The 21,251-nt window shown below is 29.3% G+C and overlaps 2 protein-coding genes across 3 annotated transcripts; both read right to left on the bottom strand.

The window, feature by feature from the left end:
• Nucleotides 1–843: 843 nt before the first annotated feature.
• LOC129317011 (7-deoxyloganetin glucosyltransferase-like) lies at nt 844–4,267 on the bottom strand. The gene is made up of 2 exons (XM_054961312.1): nt 3,710–4,267; nt 844–2,082 (listed from the first exon to the last, which is right to left on the bottom strand). Exons 1-2 carry the CDS (start codon nt 4,209–4,211, stop codon nt 1,112–1,114), a joined length of 1,473 nt encoding a protein of 490 aa, XP_054817287.1. The 5' UTR covers nt 4,212–4,267; the 3' UTR covers nt 844–1,111.
• Nucleotides 4,268–13,907: 9,640 nt separating this feature from the next.
• On the bottom strand, nt 13,908–20,892 carry LOC129318879 (protein EIN6 ENHANCER-like). 2 transcript variants are annotated; one of them, XM_054963860.1, is made up of 5 exons: nt 20,710–20,892; nt 19,228–19,414; nt 18,305–18,372; nt 14,845–14,894; nt 14,125–14,231 (listed from the first exon to the last, which is right to left on the bottom strand). In XM_054963860.1, the coding sequence occupies exons 2-5, from the start codon at nt 19,400–19,402 to the stop codon at nt 14,168–14,170; spliced, it is 357 nt and encodes a 118-aa protein (XP_054819835.1). In that variant the 5' UTR covers nt 19,403–19,414; nt 20,710–20,892; the 3' UTR covers nt 14,125–14,167. The 2 variants fall into 2 exon arrangements, with proteins under 2 accessions (XP_054819834.1, XP_054819835.1); XM_054963859.1 differs by lacking the exon at nt 14,845–14,894 and having other exon boundaries at nt 13,908–14,231.
• Nucleotides 20,893–21,251: the final 359 nt, after the last annotated feature.

Genomic DNA, 21,251 nt, shown 5'->3' with positions numbered 1-21,251 from the left:
AGGTGGATCCTTCAGAATTATAGACTCTGATTGATTCCATAAGCAAAATTATAGCAATATAGTTGGTGCAAGAGTTCGCTTTTCTATAAACATGTTCATATGTAACCTCTTAATCCTTTATCAATAATCTTTTGATATATTGCACAATGTTAAAAGTTAGAAGTTCTTGCCATGAATGTTCATTATTCAAAAAAAATAAACTCCAAGGAATCAAAACAAATCTTAATTTTCCTGAAACCTTGAAGTCAACAGAACTGTAAGTCTTCGTGCAAAACCAAGAGTTCAACTTTAATTTCATGATTAGCTTGTAGCTAAGTATTTTTTTTTTTTTTTGAAAAATGCATTTCCATCTTCCTTCATTGTCTTTGATAAGCCCCCAAGAAGCACGTCAAGTACTATTGATAGAATCATCGACATCTTTAATCCAGTCTCGTTCAGGATCGGAGGCAAGTCAGCTGTTATATTCTGTATGTATGCACATACACTTCCTTCTATCCTTGTTAACATACTTCATTAAGGTTTTTTTATAACTTGGCAACATTTTTTTATTTTCAAACTTGTTAAAAAACTAATAACTAACTCAATAATTACATATCCTCTATTTTAACAAACTTCTATTGAAATTGATTCTAGAAATTTATTAATAATATTAACTTATTATAACTAATTAACTTTTTGAATCAATGTAAAGTTAACAAATCCTTAATTATTGAAAGGAGCACTTTTATAGGAATATAATATAAGGCCACAACAAGGAACTATGCAAGGAAAGACAAAATCAAGACAAAATAACAAAGGATGTATGGATGTTATCATTTTAGATTTAATTGAGATATATTCGATTCAAAAGATGGATGGGGATCAAGATCTTCTAAATTGAATTTCAATTGAAGTTTAAAGAACAAAAGCTAGAAACAGATGAATAAGATTCATCTCTATTTAGTATGTTGCATAGATTCCCTAAGATGACAAATTTAAGTAAAGTGCTCAGAAAAATAGGTTTTAAAAAAAATAGAATAGGACTCATCATGTACACAGCCATCTCTTAATGGGGAATTCAGAAGCATACTTGATTGAGTCCCAAACTAGTGAAGAGGAACTCAAACATGTACTACACCTGTGCAGAACTATTCATTGTCACAAGGAGTCTATCTTGCATTAACCTTTTGAAATCCTTATAAGATGATCCTCCTTCATTAGTAACTTCCATTGCTTTTTTCTTCCACTGCAAACTCATTCTTCTCATATCCTTCCCCTTATCTCCCTCCATTGCTTCCTTCAGAATAGCAGCTATCTCTTCTCGATTTACCTCATGCTTGACCTCAATCCCTATGCCCCATCTTGTGCAAGCAAACCAACAATTTGTTGGTTGCTCACCAAAAGAAGGCCAACAAATCATAGGCACACCTTGACATATACTTTCCAATGTAGAATTCCATCCACAATGTGTCAGAAACACCCCAATGGATGGATGAGCCAAAACTTGTTCTTGAGGACACCAACTTGTGATGTATCCTCTATCATTGATCTCATCTAAGAACTCTTTAGGAAGATTTGATGTTTTAGTCTCACCTTTGACCAAATCAGATCTTACTATCCACAAAAATGGATGCTTGCTGTCTGCTAATCCCCATGCAAATTCCTTCAAGTTTTGCTCAGTCATCATAGCTATGCTTCCATAATTCACATAAATGACTGAGCAAGGTTTCCACTGATCTAGCCAATGGACGCATTTTGTGTCACCTTGCCGGAGGCTTGATCCACATGATTTGAACTCATTTTTCTTCTCTTGAATGAAATGGTTCCTACTGAGCAAGTGAAGTGGGCCAATGTTGTACACATTTGGGTTCTTGGTCATGATGACTTTAAGAGCTTCACTTTCCAATTCTTGGAATGTGTTAATGATGATGGAAGATGATGTGATGCAATCTTTTGATATAGAAGCTTTGAAATCAAGCAATGAGTTATGTAATGAGCTTGTTAACCTTGTAAAGTTTGGAAGGTATTTTAGTTGAATATTTTCCATTCCTGTGACCCAATCTAAAGCTGTATCCGAAGTAACATCATTGGCAAAACTTTCATCTGAAAGGTTCAAAAAGTTATCCATGAGAGTAGGCAAATTGCAACATGTGATAGGGCAAAAAATGCTTCTAATCCCATGCTAGAAAAGGAAGATAAAATAGTGCTCCTTCTAGTCCACAATATAAAGTATCGGTCACTACTTCACAGTTATAATAAAATTAAGTTACTTGAAACCTTAATCGTTTAAAAAATTATACATTTTTTTAATTATATCATCATTAAATATTCTTCGTAAGAGCCTTAAAATGTGAAGAATATAATGTGATTTGATTTATAAGAGACTTACAATATGTTTTTGCCTATTGCTAAAGGTTGTATTAAGACAGATACATAGGATAAATCCCCAGTCTGTAAGAAAGCTGAACTAGGCATTAGTTAGCAGGTTTTTCTTTTTTTTTTCCTCTTTAAATACTTGTACGATTTTTTTCATTGTTTTATATGTTTTTTCTTTTCTATTTTCGAGACGTACTCACACTAGTTTTATTTTTAGAGTTGTTTTTTTTTCTCGGGGTTATAAAATGAACGGGCTTAGCATTAATAAGGACCTAATAAACCATGAAAAAAGAGGCTAATGGACTATATATCTATAAATAGGACGTTTTCTCTTCATTCTGAACATTTTGTCTTTAAGCGTCTTCTGTCTTTCTGCTGTTACTTAAATTTCGGATTGTTGTTAATAGTTATAAACCCTTTAAATCTATAAACATGAGCTTCATTCAAGTTAAGAAATTTAGAAAGTAGAGAACCCAAGTGCTTAAAATAAACATTATTTTCATTCAAGCTTCATTTACTTTTCTCAACTACCTCAGGGGTGCTCCCATTGTCACATTTACTCTTTATAAAAGTTATATTCTATTTCTTCTCTTTCCTCAAGAGTGTTTATTCTAAGATAAATTAAGGATCTTTGAGCAGGACTTATGGTGGAATTACTCTTATTGCAAAGAGGACGAACCTTGCTGGTTTAAGATGCTTGGTGAGTTTTGTGATTGCAGGGGCAAGAACAGCCTACTTTAAACTTGCAAAATAAATGAAAACTCTTGACAGAAATCTAAGGAATTGGATATACATATTTAAAGATCCCAAGTGGTTGGCAAGCTGACCAGGAGAATTCTGTTTGCTGTTTTGGTTTTTTTAATACAAGACTATGGAATAAGAGAGAAATCAAATCATGTTTAAAATCATAAAGTTTCTATAATCAAGTGGTGGACAATAAAAAATCCTAATTATTGATTGCTCTATTTTTGAAAATCAGTCACTGAGTTTGCCGCAAAAGTTTGCTGCAAAATTATATTTGATTGTTTTAAATTAAGGTAAACAACCTAATTCACCTCTCTCGGATGACCACCAGCTATCCTAGCTATCTTCATGATCCCTTAATCATTTAAAAATTATTACAGGAATATATTTCTGAAGTAAAAATAGCTATCATGTTTAAAAATACAATAGAACATAAACTTCTAAAGTTTTAACTGACATGAGTATAATAAAAAAAGTATTAAAAATTTTCATCAGGAATCTTATTATTATCCAGCAATTTCATATTCCGTACTGACTGTAAATTGGACAAGAATTCCAATTATTCAACTTCTAGTGGGAGAGAGAAATTAAAAAGAGTGATAAAAATCACCTTTGAATGGTAAAATGCCTCTTTGAACAAGCTCATCGTACTGCAAATATCCCAACAAGCCACAAGCTGAGGCAGTCCAAAACCGAATCTCTGGTATTCCAAATTCATTTCCAACTTTTTCTGCAAAGCTCATATTTGCATCAGCGATTATGCAGCTAACTGGAGGTGATGAGTCCAATAGCTTCCCTATCAACTCTTTAAACGGAGCATAGCAGTGATTCCTTGTTGAATCAACGAGTGCCGGAATATCCTGTGTAGTATCCGTCTCTGACGGCGGCAAACCGTCCGGTATCATCTCGAACTTGAAGCCCGGTAAGCCCTTGGCAAAGTCTGGACCGAAGGAATTGGCTAAGCGTTTGTGGATGAACTCTGTGTTAATGAAGGTTATATGAAGGCCATGGGAATGAAGGAGTTTAGCTAATTGCATGAAAGGGTTTATATGGCCTTGTGCTGGGAATGGGAAACAAACAATATGAGGCTTTTGATGAGAATGATTGTTCATCTTTTGATGTGAATGAATAATGATTTTTTTTCCTTTTGATTTGATCAGTGGATGAAAGAACAATGTATAGCAAGTGACTTTGAAGGAGTTGAATTTATGGCTGTAGCAATTGCTAGTTGTACCTTGTCAAGGTTTCAATAATTTTATATTGGACTTGTGGTGTAGTTTAAGTCTACTCAAATTATTAAAATGTATTTTTAAAAAAAATTAAAAACAATCATTACAATCGAAACACTTATTACACACATTGTTTTCTCAAAAGATTTGAGATTTAATAATAAAATATTTAACTGCCATTTGATTACATCAATATTATTGTGCCACTTCACACAAGACACTTAAATGAGTTAACTTATGTTTTATAGGTCTCAATTGCATGTAAATACTTTATATGCTTGGTTTCGAACTTTAATTTATCATATTTATTAATTTTATTAATTACATGGAAATATTTGAAACGTTCATTAATTTTGGCCACCTAAAAAGCTAGTTTTAGATAATTAATTAATAATATTTAATGGGTGATTGAAGTAAAATTTTGTTTTAACCATTTATTCCCATAAAAAAAATTTGCAAATATAATGACAGACATATTTTTGTAAATAAATATCATTCTCGCCCTTAAATGCTTTTATATTAGATCTTTAGTTATTTCAAACAAAGCTACTTCTATAATTTATATGTCTTCTTTGTCTTTCTTTTCAACAAAATTTTTGCAATTTACGGATCTTTTTAAATTTATTATATATAACTGATTTCTAACTAATCTTTCCATATTTACAACATTTACACCTGAATCTTTTAATTATTACAATTAAATTTCGATATTTACAAAGCTTTTAAAATGTGAAACCAAGTTGTTACTTGCGTTTTTGATTTTACAAGTGATTCCATTTGTTTTCAAAACTTTACAATTATTTATTTATTTTTAAATCCTTCAATCCTTGTACGTTCCCTGTCTTGTCATAAAATAAAAACGCGTAGTACATGCAATGGTGACGCGTACGTAATATCTACCCTGGGGCCCTCTTTGGATCTCTCATCACTGTGTGTGTCTGACGTTGCACTTGAATGTTCACATGCATCTTTTTCAAGGGATCCAAAAATTATTAAAAAAAGTAAAAATTATAAAAAAAATAATAATAAAATTTCTTTAAATTATATAAATGTCATCTGAATCTATCAAAATATCATAATTTTTATAAAATTTTTAGATATTTTTTTGATATTAAAAAATTAATATAAATAATTAAATTGTTTTTAGTTTAAAATTTTAAATGCGAACTTGCAAATTGTTGTTGTATTCTTGTAATTTTAAAAGAAAAAGTTGTGAATCTTAAAATAAAACTTATTAATAACAATTAATATTTGCAACACCTAAAAAATATCAAGATTTTAAATGCAAACTAATGAATTGTTGTTGCATTCTTGCAATTTAAAAAAATTGTGAATTTTAAAATGAAACTTATTAATAATAATTGATATTTACAACATTTAAAAAATATCAAATTTTAAATATAGATTGATGAAATGCTGTTGAGTTCTTTCGATTTTATTAAAAAAATTGTGAATTTTAAAACAAAATCTGTGAATAAAAATTGATAAATGAATTAAGAGCAATTTAATTATTTATATTATTTTTTAATAATAAAAAATTTATGAAAAATTTAAAAAAATTATGACATTTTGAAGGATTAAAATGTCAGTTATATAATTTAAAAATATTTTCTTGTTATTTTCTCTAGAAAGAAACAACAAATATTTTTTATTTTTTTCTGTCATTTTTTATAAATTAATGATTACAGTTAAAGTTTATTAAATGTATGAATGATATCACATCATTTTTAAAAGTTAAAGAATAACACTATATTAAAAATGATTTTACATTTTTGGATAACCCTAAACTTATAATTTAATATTCAAATTGTCATTTAACCCTCCAAATATCTAACAACTTCTAAATGTTTGAAGCCATAAAAAATTTACAGCTAAATCTTGCCTCTTATAAAAATAAAAGAAGAAAAAAATTTGGTCCCCTAAGAAGGGGGGGACCAAGGCCTGTCAACTGATTATTGTGTGATTTCTTTCATTAATCTAAGGGCTTGGAGATGCAAGAATTCTGGGATTAATTTGTGTGAACTCATCTGCTGCTATATATATAGCATAGGTAGGAGGTTAAAAACCCATAATTAAATGCAACTTCTTAATCTTATTCCTCTCCCACATCGATCACTAACAATATTCATGCTAAGGACACTATTAAAAAATATTAATTGCTTCAATAAACTTTCAAAATAACTTATAAATGTAAACATATATAAAAAGCTTCTATAATGTGACTTCTAAATTCTAAACAAATTAAATTTATGCCCTGTGTGATGGGGAATAGTTTAGTTTTTGAGAATAAAAATAAATCTAAATATTAAAAAAATTATTTTTATATAGATATAGATACTCTCTTTATTAAAAAAATATTAGCTATTTTTATTTAAATATCAACCTTAATAAAGTGATTACTTGTCTTTAAAAAAATATCACTTTTTTATATTTATCCTTATTTAATAGAGTGTTTCACTCTAAAATAAATATAAAATAATTTATTTAATAGTGTTATTTTAAAAAAAGGTAATGATTATACCTTAAAATACTAAAAATATCTTATATTTTTTAATATCCAACTCTTTAAAAAATATCTTATATTTTTTAATGAAGGGAGTATATAAAAATTCTTTATATATCTAACACCTATTATTTTACTAAAAATCTTATATTCACCATTAATTTTTAGTACAAAATCCTACATGATTTTTCAAAATATAAAAATCTTATTATTTTTTCACCTTGTTTAAATTTTTAAAATTTATAAATATAGACCTCACTCATATTTTAATGGTAGGTCCTACATATCACTTTTTTAAACCACACTTCTTTAATTTTTTTAAAAATCAAGTTTATTAAATATTACATTCTCTTTATTAACCTTAGAGCCTTAATTTATACGGAATTTAAAATATTTGAGAATATAAAAATTTTATAGTCAAACATAATTCTTAACGTCTTTAATTTTTGAGTTTATTTAAACTAGTTTAATTACCTCAAACTATTAAAAATTATTTTATTTTATCTTTCTCTTTATTGAGTCCATACACTGCACCTTTGAATATATTTTTTTAGTCAATATATATATATTTAATTTTTTAAAAAAGTTGCAAAATAAATACATTTAAATAATAAAAAATTATTTTTTTGGTAATTTAAATAATTTTTGGACAACATTTATATTTAAATAAGAGTATTTTAGTCTAATATATATAACTTAATGGTCAACTAATGGTTAAGTAGTAACTATTTATACTAAAAAATATTTATATAAATTTTAAAAAATAAAAGAGATGTACTATTAATTAAGATAAAAATAGATAAAATATTTTTTCCTTATTTTCAAGTAGAAGTACCGTACCCATCTGAAAATATTAAAAAAAAATAAAAGAAAACGTTAGATTCACAAAATATTTAAAAAAAAAAACAAAACAAAAGTCTAGTGTATGGACAGTGCTGCAATGGCAGAAGTTAGAAAAAAAAAAAAAAAGGGAACTGGGGGCATTTTTGAAAATTCACTGTTCATTCACCGTTCATCAGACTTACCAAATTTTATAGATATAGTTATTAGAGTTCCGTTTCGTTCAATTGTTCAGGACTTGTGTGAAGATGATGTCAGAAAACCTTCAATAATTCTGATCCTGATCATGGTCATGGGGGCAAATGCACGCCCTTAAATTTAGAAAAATTATATAAAACAAAATGTTCATAGATTTTAATATTTTATACCTCTTGATTCAAATATTTTACACACCTTAATTTAATTTTAATGATTTCAAATTCAAAATTTTTTAATTATTTTTCAATTAATAATTTTAAAAATATCACACCCTATAATTCAAAGTCTTCGCACCGTCACTGATCCTAATGATAAGAAATGAAGGTAATTTTTATTATTTTTGTTAATTAATTTACATTGTAAAAAATTACTTAAAAGATTATTTTTTAAAAATTTTACATTTTTTCAATTGAGTTTTTGAACATAATAAATATAATATTTTAACTTATTTAAAATAATTTCATTAATTACTCAATAAAGCAATGTGTAAAAAAAAAATAACGTCTCCTATGTCTTATAAGTTTCTCAAGGATAACTTATATTATAGTTCAGAGAAAATAATTTTTATTTTAATCAGTTTATTTATGAAAAAGACAGTATATTTATTTCTTTGATTTTAATTATAAATCACTTTTAACATATTTTATTATAATTAAAAAAATTATTAAATTTTTAACTTTAACTTTTACTTAATATATATACTTTAATAATATATTTTCTATTATCAACATATATAATGAAAAATAAAAAAGAAAAATTGTGATAAAAAATTAATGATATTTTGAGAGTGTTGTTTAAGCCATTCAAAATGTAATTTTATCAATTGTTGCTGTTAGTTAAACAAGATTTGAGGTCATGGTGTTCATACAAATGTTAATGGTAATCTCCACAAAAAAGATGAGTTTTGGTTGTAAAGACGTGGAAAACATATGGCAATGGTAATCTAATCCTCATTAAATGGAAAGAGAAACTATCATTATTATTATTCAAGCAAAAAAAAAAAAACGACGTATTAGTGGAAGACAAGACAACATTTTTTTATAAAAAAGAAAAAGAAGAAGAGGACAAGACAACATTGTTCGCTAGAAATTAAGAGGATTTCCAGACTTGCGGTGTCTGAATCCAAGATCGAGTCACATGACTCATTAATGACTCCAACCATCAATCATCTGTCCTTGAAAAAGCCTAAAAAATGATAAAAAAAAAAAAACAAGCTCTCCCCTCAATTTTATTTATAAATTATTTTTTTAATTTTATCATGCATCATTAAAATTTAAAAAACCTAAATTTTATTAGTTTTATTGTAAAATTTAATGTATTTTTATCTCTGCCATCATAAAGAAAAAAAATATTTTTAATAACTTATCTTAATATTTAATAAGTGCAGAAATGAAAAGATAAAACATATATAATAATGAAGTGCTCTTAAAATAAAATTAATATTAATATTTTTTATTTTATAAATAAAATTAGAGGAGTATGGTACGTGGAGTTATTACTTGTATATTTTTAAATTTTTTAAAGTGGAGCTTAAAGTTAAATCTCTTGTACTGATAGGTGGTGAGTTCAATTCGAGAAGGCTGGTTTAACCTCCTTTAAATTCAAGGGGAACAAGTTCAAGCAGTAAACCTCTAGCCTCGTTCTTTGAAATTAGAACATTGATGCTATAAAGTTTTATCTTACCATGTAAAGTCAATTACCTGAATTATATTATATTAAAAAAAGGTAAAAGGATAAATATATTTACAAAGTAATTAATCAGAGACACTCAGCATTTTAAAGTGAAGAAAAAAAATAAAAAATATCTATAATATTATATGAGTGAGTGCAAAAGTGATCAGACCGTTAACTTTAATATAACATTGTTAACTTTGACTATTAAATATTAACTGTGCATGCCATGTGTCAATTTTTGCTGACGTGGACTAATAAAGGGGCAAAAATACCCCCGAAGTTATCGGCCAAGAGCAGAAATATTAAAATACCATAATATTATTAGGGCCGGTGCAAAAACAATCAATCTATCAAATCTTTTAATTATTGACTATTTAGCTAACATTTAAGCAGAAGTTGATTATTTTTTCACTGTAAACCAAAAACATTTCCAAATAAATTTTTACGTATGTTAATCAATTATCATATGAGTACCAATAATAAGTGACCAATTCATCAAAATTTATGTTATATGATTTTTTTCTATTGTCACGTATCTCGCCCCCTACCTCCCTCCCTCCCTCCCTCCTCATTTTTTTCGTCTGCAAAACCTGATATTTAATATAGTGAAATATGTTGTACACAATCGAAGATTGAGACTGAGCATACCTCCTGTGCTGCCCTAATTTAAGAACATTGTCACAACTTTAAATAATTTCATTCATGATAGGTTTAAAATTTTTAAATGGTTTTCATCACTGTTGCAAAGAAACAAGCGATTTAATTTAATATTAGGTCAAAATGATATTTTCTCACATAATATTCATACAATGACTAATTAACATCTAGAGAATTTCAATTGAGAATATTTTTTATCCATGTCAACGAAAAATGGTCAATTTCTACTTAGGTATCAATTAAATAGTCAACATTTAAGGGATTTGATAGATTTGTCACTCTTGCGCCAACTCTGGTAAAGTTATGGGTATTTTTGCTCCTAACCAATGACTTTGTATGTATTTTTGCCCGTTTATTGGTCCACGTCAGCAAAGACTAACACGTGACATGCACGGTCAGCATTTAATGATCAAAGTTAATGATATTAGGTCAAGGTTAATGGTATAGTCACTTTCGCACCTACTCATATAATGTTATAAGTATTTTTACTTTTTTTTTCACTTTATAATATTGGGTGCTCCTGACTAACCACTTTGTGAATATTTTTGCCCCTTTAACCTTAAAAAAATTAGAAAAATCATTTCAACCTTAAAGTATACTCTTTTTCATTCAAATTATAAGGCATTTTTCTCAGCTCATCTTAATTCAAAATACAAGGCACTTAGTAGGTTTTGATTTTTTTTTTTCTTATTTTACCCTTGTATTTATTAACTTGGCTTGTTGGGTAACCTAATTGGTATTTATTACATTTTTCTCACTTTTTATGATAACTAAAACTTTATTGATTTATAAAGAGAATCACGCTATCTCATGTTATTGTATTTCATTAAAAAAATTATCTCTCTTATTTAATTTATTATTGACAGGTGGGGAAAAGAGTAGAAAGGAAAATTATGGTATTTATAACTAAAAATAAAGATATAACTAAATTTTATTAGTATTCAAATTATAGTTAAAAATGCCTTATATTTTTAACTGAAAGAAATAACTCCATAAATGTTGGAAATTTTAAACTTATTTTTGATGCAATATGCCCTTTCAACTTTAAAAAATAGTGCAATTGTGTTCCTACCAATAATAAAAGTAAATTTTGACCATTAATTAAATAAAAATTATAAAAAAAGACCCAAAATGTATAGAAAAGAATAAAAAATTATAAAAAAAGACCCAAAATCATAAATAATGATATAAAAAAATTATAGAAAAGAATCAAGAAAATTTTTCTAATCGTTTCTATGATTTTTTGTTCAACTCACTGTAAAAAAACATTTGTGAATAGTGGGGGTATTATTGAATCATTTTTAAAAATTAAAAAGAAATATTATATTAAAAATAAATTTAAAATGCCATAAGTTCTTAGATATATATATATATATAATTTAAAGACAAATTTACAATTTATCCAAAAATTATTAAAAATATCCCCTTTTTTCCCTGTTACGTCTAGTAGTGTCCGTAGTCCATCTTCATTTGGTGCTTGGTCTCTTGTCTTCTTGCTTCCCTTGTCCCAAAAGAAAAAAAAAAAAAAAGATTGAAGAGGCATCTTCTTGCCTGAAGCTTTATTACATTTGAAAATCAAACTTACCTTCTAACTAACAATGTAAACTCAATTCTACAAAGTATAAACAATAATTAATGTCTTGACCTTGACCTGATTTATTCGTCTCCCACCAAAAAGATGGTCCAAGATAAGGTGAGTGAGAATAGAAATGATAGAGATATGAGCGGTGATTTCTTCACCAATTTCAAATGGCAGTGATCAGAGTGTCAGGGGGAGGGAATAGGCACCCAGAGGCAGCCATAATGGAGCTATGCCCGCGTGGAGGATTCATGTGATTCATTGCACGGACGACATGGAAGAGAAACATGCTCGCTGCCCATGTTATTAATCACCTTTTAAAGAAGTGAAATAATTCACTTTATAAATTATTAAATTAATAATAATATTTTATTTTAAATAAAATATTTAAATTATTTTTTTAAAAAAATAAGAGAGAGAAATAGAAAATAATATTATATAGTGTATTTACTTTTTAAAAGTTATGTTTATAATTTTATTAAATTTTATTTTTTAAATTTTTATTATATTGATATTGAAAGAGAATACACATAATTGTAATTTTTACTTGTTCTAGTCCCTTATTTTTCAGGAAAAGTAGTTAGATTTCTTTATTTATTTAAAAATATCCCAACACTCTAATTATCATAGCATTGAAATTTGAGTTAAAGAGATGGGTTTAAATCCATGAAATAGTGAATTAATGTATTAACAGATTCAATAAAATAATTTGTTCATATTTAGAATGATCACAATTTAATTAACTATAGCTTTAGTTATTTTATTCTTGAATTAATTTCTTGATTAGTTTAATAATTAGTTGAAGTCTTAGGACCTTGCTAATGACTCCCTCAGGCTCCTATTATAGTTTGGCCTTCGTTAGGGGAGAGGAACCTCTCATTTTGTCTCCTCTTTTACTCTTTTTTGATAGTAAACCATCTCATGTTCAAAAGCCAACGGCTTCAACTAATCTAGAGCAAGATCCTTTCTGGTATGAGCTTTACCATTAAGTGCCGTTATATTCTCAAGACCTAAAACTTAAAACTTTTAGCTAAGTTAGTACAACTCCATTACTAGTTGAATCAAGTACTTATTGGTTTTCTCTCCTTTTATTTTCATCATTTTGGATCAATAACAGTTCTCATTTAATATTTTATAAAATTATTATTTTTATTTTATATAAAAATATATAAATAAATTTAAATCTTACGTAAAATATAATAAGACCTCTGTCAGAAACATCTCCATTAATATTAATTGAACCATCAATATCTAATTTAATCCAACCAACCTTAACCATTTGACTTGTAAATCTACCCGACCAAGATTAAAGAACCCATCTTCAATTCAAGTTTGATGTCGTTAATTGTGTTTGGGTGCTGGTGAAATATTTATACACACACATCCCCGTCAGAGGCGTCTTCTTCAAAATAAAGGCAATTGCAATTTGGCTTCTAAATGTTCGGATAGATATTTGGAAAGCAAGATGCAATTTCTTGCCATTTGCTTAACGCTTTACATGCTATAGCATTGAGTTTTGAGTTTCCTGGATCACTTTGATATTTAAAAAAAAAAAGAAAAAAAAATGCCCCCAAAAAAATCATGCTGATAAACTCCATCCATGGCTAGTTGAACAATTACCAATAATTTTTTTTTTAAAAAATCCAATACAAGCTTTTTATTGCCACGAGATATCTCTTTCATTATTCTTCTTCATGGCTTGAAACATACAGGAACTAAAGATCAGAGTACCAAAGCATGGAAATGCAGTTAATTAAACAAAAAGCACTTAGTTAACATCTTAGTATTGAATGACCAAAGAATCTCTCCAGTAGCCCGCAATGAGGAAAACTAGATACTCCTGCTTCCATGCCATCAAACATTAGCGGTCTACTTTCTCATGATTGGTGTGCAACATCTCCAAAATTCAACATACGATGTTTTTAATAATTCAAGAATAGAAGATTCCTCTCACTAAACTCAGAACACACAACACAGAACATTATGAATAGTGATTAGGTGGACGTAAGGGACTCGATTTCCTTTAGTAAGGTTGTGAGTTCAAACTCTACGCGTTCCACCAATGCCAGATATAGACACTAATATAAATACACACACAAACTGAAGGGAGACACATGATACATGCATTTAAGTTTTCATTTTTATATCTCAAATCATGAATCTTAGTACATCATGAAACTGACAAGAAATTAAAGACTTTTTTTTTCACAAGGGATCTACTGCACAAGGCTTAGATCCCACAAAATCTAACTCAGAAATTGAACCAACAAAATCAATGGTCGATGAGGAAAGGATGCTGTTGTCAGAAAAATGCTACATGATATTTAAGAACAACTGCTGCATTCCTCAAAGCTAAGTACTTCTGTACATAATCATTGGGAAGTGATCTCACCATTCTAAAAACTTCTGCATTTGCATATCGGAGCTTAGTCCTAGGATCATAGTAAGGTGCCTGCAGGATGAAGCAATTAACCATTTCTTCAGTACAATGCCCAAGAGGCTATATATGGCAGAACCAGACAATGAGTCATATCATTTGCACACGGAATTCAAGGTGAGTTTTACTGTTCATGACTTATAATACTACGGCTCATGTAAGTCTGATTATATATATTGGCCATATATGTTGATCAATGGGTCATCCAAATACATGAACAAAATCAGAGTGATGCAACATTCATCATGAATTTTAGGTTTTTATTAGCTAAACATGTGAATAACTAGATTACGTTGCGCCTGCATATTGTACAAACTGCTCATAGGAGTCCTGCATATGCGGATTGGTTCATCTAAACAACCAGCATGAATCACTAGGACAAGAGAAAAAAAATCTTTCAAGTACTCACATCATATTTGGATCTCCAGTTCACATATGAAAGAAACATTACGATAGTTCTCAAAGTTTGGGTTAAGCACATATAATTCTCCTAATTTTAGTTTAATCACAAATTTAATACACGAACAATAAAATGCAATACCCAAGCTCCCTAAAGTATCAGGAAAGCCAAAATATTACATGCTAACAAAACTACCAATTGAAAACCCACGAGGTTATCTTGTGATACCTTATGGCTCCAACATCTTTCCAATTTCCAAATGACAATCTGGCTTTCAACTGTAAGTTTTAATTTAAAATAAGGGGTAAAATATTAAATTCTAAAAATACATATAGCAGTGTTGCAATTAAACTATCGTTCTGGAGAGTTATATGTAGTGATGCATAGAGCCTAAAATAAAAATTTTCTCATACAAAGTTACAAACATTAAAATCCAGCATTTGGCCTCCAAAACAACTAGAAAAGTGAAAACATTAAAATTTTAATTACTTAAATCTACTGACAAAAAAGAAAAAAAAAACTTAAAACTGACATCTAACTATCACACAATTGTCATATGATATAGATAGAGAATATGAGAAACACTACTTTAGAAGGAAGTAGTTTTTTATGTTACTTTTATTATTTAGGGTAAACATAACTTTAGGTCCCTGTACTTTACTCGCATTTTGCTTTTGATCCCTATAAACTTTTTTCAGTATTTTAGATCCCTACACTTTTGTTTTTCATTGTTTTGAGTGCTTCCAAGGTCCCTATACTTTGCTCTTAGAATGGACCAAAATAATGGAAAACAAAAGTGTAGGGATCTAAAACACTGAAAAAAAGTATAGGCACCAAAAGCAAAAAGCGAATAAAGTACAGGACCAAAAATTATGTTTACACTATTATTTAACTATTTTAGTCATAAGTTTCCTTCTTATAAAAGAAACCTAGGCTAGTAGCTTATTATTATTGTACCTTTGCTTTAGCTTGTAAGAAACCTACGTTAGTAACTAATTATTTCTTTCGCAAGTGGGTTGGTTAGGTTTCTTTCTTGAGAAGGAAACATTGCTCTATAAATAGAGCATTAGCATCATGTGTAAGGCAACTTGATGAATGAATGAAATATTTGAATCAATGTTCCGATAGCTTCCCCCTATCTCTTCGTTCTGTCTCCCTCTCCTTTCCTACTCTCTCTGTTTTCTGTCTCTCTCTTCTCTCACCCCTGTTCTACATTTCACTCGTCTCTCCCTCGTGTTTCTGTTTCTCCCTACTCTCTCTCCCTCAAGTTTGATTCTGTTCAACTCTGTGTAAGTGTGCGTTGCATCAGATACCTTGTGTTCCCATCATCTTTCCAAATGATCCTTCTTGCTTATGGTATCAAGTGACAATCTGGCTTCTAATTTTTAGTTTTAGCTATACGTAACATTTTCACATTTATAAATGCGTAAGTATTAAGTTTGTTTCAGTAACAATGTGGTAATTAAACAATAATGAGTTGAGGGTTGTATGTAGTTTTCATTATAAGTTTTTCTACTGAGGAATTTAGGACAAGCAGAAGACATTCCGGCTCCAATTGGCTATGCGAATTCATGGATCAATTGCCTGTCCGTTTTCAAACAATAAAAGACCCTAATAAGGTATAAGCTGGTTACAAGAAAGCTAATAATCCGATCGTTGGCAGATATGAATGACACAGAATAATGATCCGTGCAACTCTTAAAGGAACAAAAGGATTTTTGTCCAATCAAAAGAATACAGGAGTCAGCTGCTAAATTGAGTCAATCTTTTAGTGCCCACTAAATTGAGAAAAACTGTAGACGATTATCCAAACCAGGATATTGAAAATTCATGTTGAAGACATGTTTCCGCTATTGATTATTTATAATTTGGTAAGCATAAACAAAATTAATACAGATAAAGCATATATTTCAAGGCAGGAGAATACATGCAGGTAAACTAAATTCACAAAATAAATTATGCCAGTCGCCAAATAGATATTACTTTATGAACAATACGGAACCATAGGGGGGAACTCGCTTTAGGCAGTTCTTCACATATGAGGCATGCTAATACATAATCGCTATTCATAAATGCAGAAGCAGCAGAACTAAGGAGACAAAATATAACAAATTTTTATAATGAACAGAAAGACAAGGATTACCAAATTTGTAATCCACCACAAAACCAACATAGACGTGTGTTATGAAATTATGAATTTAGATAAGATTTAGTTATATTTGTTAGCTATTTGGATTTTAAATAGATTTAGATTTAGATAGGATTTATTTATGTTATTGAGATTTTAAATAGATTTGGATATCTAAATAGATTAGGATATTTATTATTTATTCAGATTTATGCCTATAAATAAGTGTGGTATACAGATTTGATTTGCAAGGCAATAAGATTCAGATTATTTCAGATTCATTCTTTGTTGGCTACCCCTTGTTTCTCGATCTCTCTTTTTTCTCTTTCACAATCAATTTCCATATCAATATATCTTTGAAATTCAAATGGAGTCAACAAATTCACTAAATGCTTTGTTTGGTGGATTTGAATTCAAAGGTAGCATCTAGATTGGTAGATTTGAATTTAAATTTTAAATTTAAAATCTCACATTTCAAATTCATTTATGTAAAATGCTATCTTTGAGTAGTTTAAAAAATTTTAAATTCTAATATTTAAATCCATGAATTTAACATTTCAAATTATGAAGGAATTTTAACATTATGAAGAGGAGAGTACTTCAAATAGCCAGGGTTTGGAGAGTACTTCAAATTATGAAGGATAAAACATGGATTTGGATCTAGATCAATTCATGAATTTTTAGGTGTCCAAATAGGGGATTTAGCCCAAATCTAAACGCACATACATCCAAGCACAGCCTAAAGTTGAAATACAAAAGTGACAAGGAATAGAACACAATTACTTTCCCAAATTCAACAAAAAACAGGTTAGCATGATTCTTCCTCATTTCAAAAATATAAGGCATTTTTAGTCTTTCAAGATATAATCATTATATTTTTTTAAAAGTACTCCTATTCAATAAATCACTTTATATTTTTTTAGAGTTAAACACCCTATTAAATAGGAGTAAATATAGAAAGATAGGGTTATTTTGAAGACAAATAACTACTTTATTAGTGGATAAAATTTGGTTAAAAAAGCTTTACATTTTTTAATGGAGGTAGTAACTTTTAAATTAGAAATTTTACATTTTTTTGATGAGCTTTGCAATGGGAATTTTGCAAACCTGTCTCAAAACTTTAACGATGCCCTTATTTACAATAGAACTATTTGTCACAGAAGCTGTCACAAAATCAATTTGCAATAGATTCTTCTTGATTACTGCCACAAATTTCTTTTTTTTTTTTTTCTGGGAGTCGTAGTTAATGATGTGAGTGGATCTGAGGGAATATGAAAAGGAGAAATTCAACATTGGATAGCAAAAGACAAGAATTATAGCACAAAAGCATGGGTGAGACCTTGGCTCAAGAGTTTACACTTTTCAGTTAAATTGGTGCAAAGCCAAGACTTTTGACCCTCGCCCCAACATCAGGGACACCCCCCTCCCCCAAGATCAACAACTTTCTTTTCAATTTTGTTAGAAAATATTTTCAGAAACCATTAATTTCAAAACAAAGAATTGTATGACATACTAATAATTACCTAGAGCGAAATATCACGAATAAAATTCATATCATACCTCAAAGCCCGTAATGTCACAAATTCTCTTACAGGGATGCATAGAAGGGGGCGACTCAATACTGACATCTGCAAGGCAGCCATAAATACAAATCAAACGATTGAAATTTTCCATAAAGGTGGTGCTATTGAGATTTCTAACTAATTAGATTAGGTCTGCCTGGGAACAGACAAAACCAATATCATATAAACCAGACAACCTTCATGACCTTGAACCAGTCCAAGCACATAATCTAATGCCCTGCTTTGCGATTTGACTTGTGAATATTTAATCAGCCAAAATGGGAATGAGATTTGAACTCCCCAATATTTTGGAAAATGAATAAGAGCCTTGTCAATGCTTTATGTTAAGTTCTCTGTAAAGCCAGTGCATGCCATGCCCATAATATTATTATCTAGCTAAAGAGAAATAAACAACCTAACATATAATAAATAATTACCATATTATGAATTTAAAATTTATAATACTAAATAATTATTTAAAATTGTTAACTGTCCCATATATTTTGCCTTTGGTAGAATCATTAAACCTTGAACTGTTTACCTTTCTGATTCAATCAGAGGGCAATCTTTATAACATTGGTCGCAGCCTCTAGAGTAGAACAACATGATAAAGATCAATATATGTACGTCATGTACACCTAGTTGCAGAACCCAATATTGAAATTATTTCAAATTTTGGGCCACATAACTCAATACAAAGAAGAGTTTCAAACCTTTGGCTTAGAGCACAAAATTGCTTCCCCAACATTGCACAAATCCATATATCGCAAATTTCAAATTTTGTAAAATTCAATTAAAAATTTTTTTTGGGGGTCCAGATATGAGGGAGGGGGGCTCCAGTTTATGGTGTATCAAATGCACACACAGGCTAGCATGTAGAATACTTTCAAGATAGTGAAAGGCATTGTTTTGATAACTCACAAGTGGGCTCATCAGGTGGGTAATTCGAGTAGTTCTCAGATTGAATAATCTGCTTAAGATGTTTCCAGTGCCTCCCTCTAGATTGGCCCTTGGGGTATTTCTCATACGTTTGAACCTGCTTAAAACTAAGGTAGGTTGGCAACACCATCTCTGCTTCTACTACCTCCGGCTCCATCAATTTATGCTCCTACAACATTAGTGCAATATCTTAGGGATTAATATCATATTTAAGGAACAGATAATAGCGTCTAAAATTACGAACAAAAAAATTCATGTCAAAAATCAGAATCTGGAACCGAACCATTAAGATCCAGTTTGGATTTTTTCCCAATAAAAATGAATCATTTTATTACTGAATTAAAAATCTTGCTTAAGCAATCAGCACTTTTACTTTCCTTCCGTGTTTAACATAAAAACGAATTTGTTGTAATTATCTTCAGATTTTACAACATAAAATTCATACAATTTTGAGTAGATGGAATGCAGAAATCCTGTTCTCTGCGTTCCATGTTCAAACTTTCAAATATTTTAATAACTCATCTCATGGGCTTTTGGAATGGAAGGCAACCCTTCATGAATATGTGCAATTTGCAGAAGTTGAGGTTTATGGTTGGAAAGAACTAACTTGATTGCTAAAATAAACTAATACTGATGCCACTTATATGGAAGAAGTTGCTTTGAATCTTCTATATGGTTTTCAATGAATGTTTTGTTTAAAAAGGGATTTTCCTGTTTGGCATGCAGATGAACTGCTATTTGCCAAGTTAATGTGTCTTTCCATTTCCTTTTCCATTCCTTTCGGTGTTTGCTCCCTCTATATTATTCAATTGGTATTGTCCTCATACATGTACTTCTTTTCCTTTATTATAATACTTGTAATAGTAATTATAATGAACAATCATAAATCATAGGAGAGATTAAGAAAACAATTGTACCGAATATTCAAGTTTGATAAACTCTTTTCAGACTCTTCTCAAGCACAAGCAACAAAATTTAATCAATAATGTGTGTACACACACAAATACACATATGTGATCAATCTAAAAATTCCAAGTTCTCCTACCACCCCTTTTATTGAGCAACTAAAATGCATTCCCAATATCAAGTCTTAAAACAACATTATCATTTATATCATAAAGTTTTCTCATATTACTTTAGCCAAAGCTAAATTATTTAATGGAGATAAGATCCTCTCTTAGACCTTTCAACAAACACCTAGTGGGCATCAATTCCTAGTTCATTTAATACAGCTTCTTAACCCCCAACACTTAGCCAATAATTTAATTTTTTTCAGCATTAATAATCAAATCAAATTCAAATCCACACCATCATCCTCTTGTTCTTTATACCAAGTTTCAACTAAAATCAAGTTCCCTTCAAACTCAACATACACGGCAGCACAGGAAAAAATTTCACAGCCATTATCATCTCAGCACATACACGCACGGGAAAACAATGAAAAGAGAGCTTAAAGTTCCTCACCTCAAATCACAACAGCAGAAAGGAAGGAGAGGAAGCTTGCGGCACTTAACAGGGGAGGAAACTCAGAATCGAACCTCCGAAAATAAGAGCAGAGCTCTTCTGTGCTGCACCACCCACGAACGGACGAAATGAGGGAGGAGGAAGGAGGATCGACAGCCCTGACAACGAAGAACGGAAACTCAAAATTCAAAAGATAACAGAAAATCACATAAAATTATAATTTTGTGAAAATATGTATGCATGCTTCTATTAAATATTAAAATTAATTATAAATTTAAAATTATATTTTTTAAAAAATATTCAAACACTTACTCTGTCCGTTTAAAAATATAAAATATTTTTTAAAAAGTTAAATATTTAAAAATATAAAATATTTTAAAATATTTTAAAATGTAATTATTATCTTTTTTTAAAAGTATTCCTATTAATGAATGACTTTATATTTATTTTAAAATGTTTAATAGAAGTAAATATGTAAAGATAGAGTTAGTTTAAAAGTATGTAACTATTTTATTGAAAAGTAAGATTCAGTTAAAAATACT

This window comes from Prosopis cineraria, unplaced genomic scaffold, assembly GCF_029017545.1.
Source record: "Prosopis cineraria cultivar Desert tree isolate PC_DT_omini unplaced genomic scaffold, ASM2901754v1 PC8, whole genome shotgun sequence".
In the NCBI taxonomy this organism is placed as follows: Eukaryota; Viridiplantae; Streptophyta; class Magnoliopsida; order Fabales; family Fabaceae; genus Prosopis; species Prosopis cineraria.
This window is presented reverse-complemented; position numbering and strand designations above follow the sequence as displayed.

What these genes read in the sequence shown, in the direction of transcription:
- LOC129318879 (XM_054963859.1), bottom strand. Translation starts at nt 19,402, where the DNA reads ATGGAGCCGGAGGTAGTAGAAGCAGAGATGGTGTTGCCAACCTACCTT. An exon ending in CCCACCTGATGAGCCCACTT is followed by an intron (nt 18,373 to 19,227) that starts GTGAGTTATCAA and finishes GCTGCCTTGCAG; the next exon opens with ATGTCAGTATTGAGTCGCCC. An exon ending in GTGACATTACGGGCTTTGAG is followed by an intron (nt 14,232 to 18,304) that starts GTATGATATGAA and finishes TTCATCCTGCAG; the next exon opens with GCACCTTACTATGATCCTAG.
- LOC129317011 (XM_054961312.1), bottom strand. Translation starts at nt 4,211, where the DNA reads ATGAACAATCATTCTCATCAAAAGCCTCATATTGTTTGTTTCCCATTC. An exon ending in AGGCATTTTACCATTCAAAG is followed by an intron (nt 2,083 to 3,709) that starts GTGATTTTTATC and finishes TGAACCTTTCAG; the next exon opens with ATGAAAGTTTTGCCAATGAT.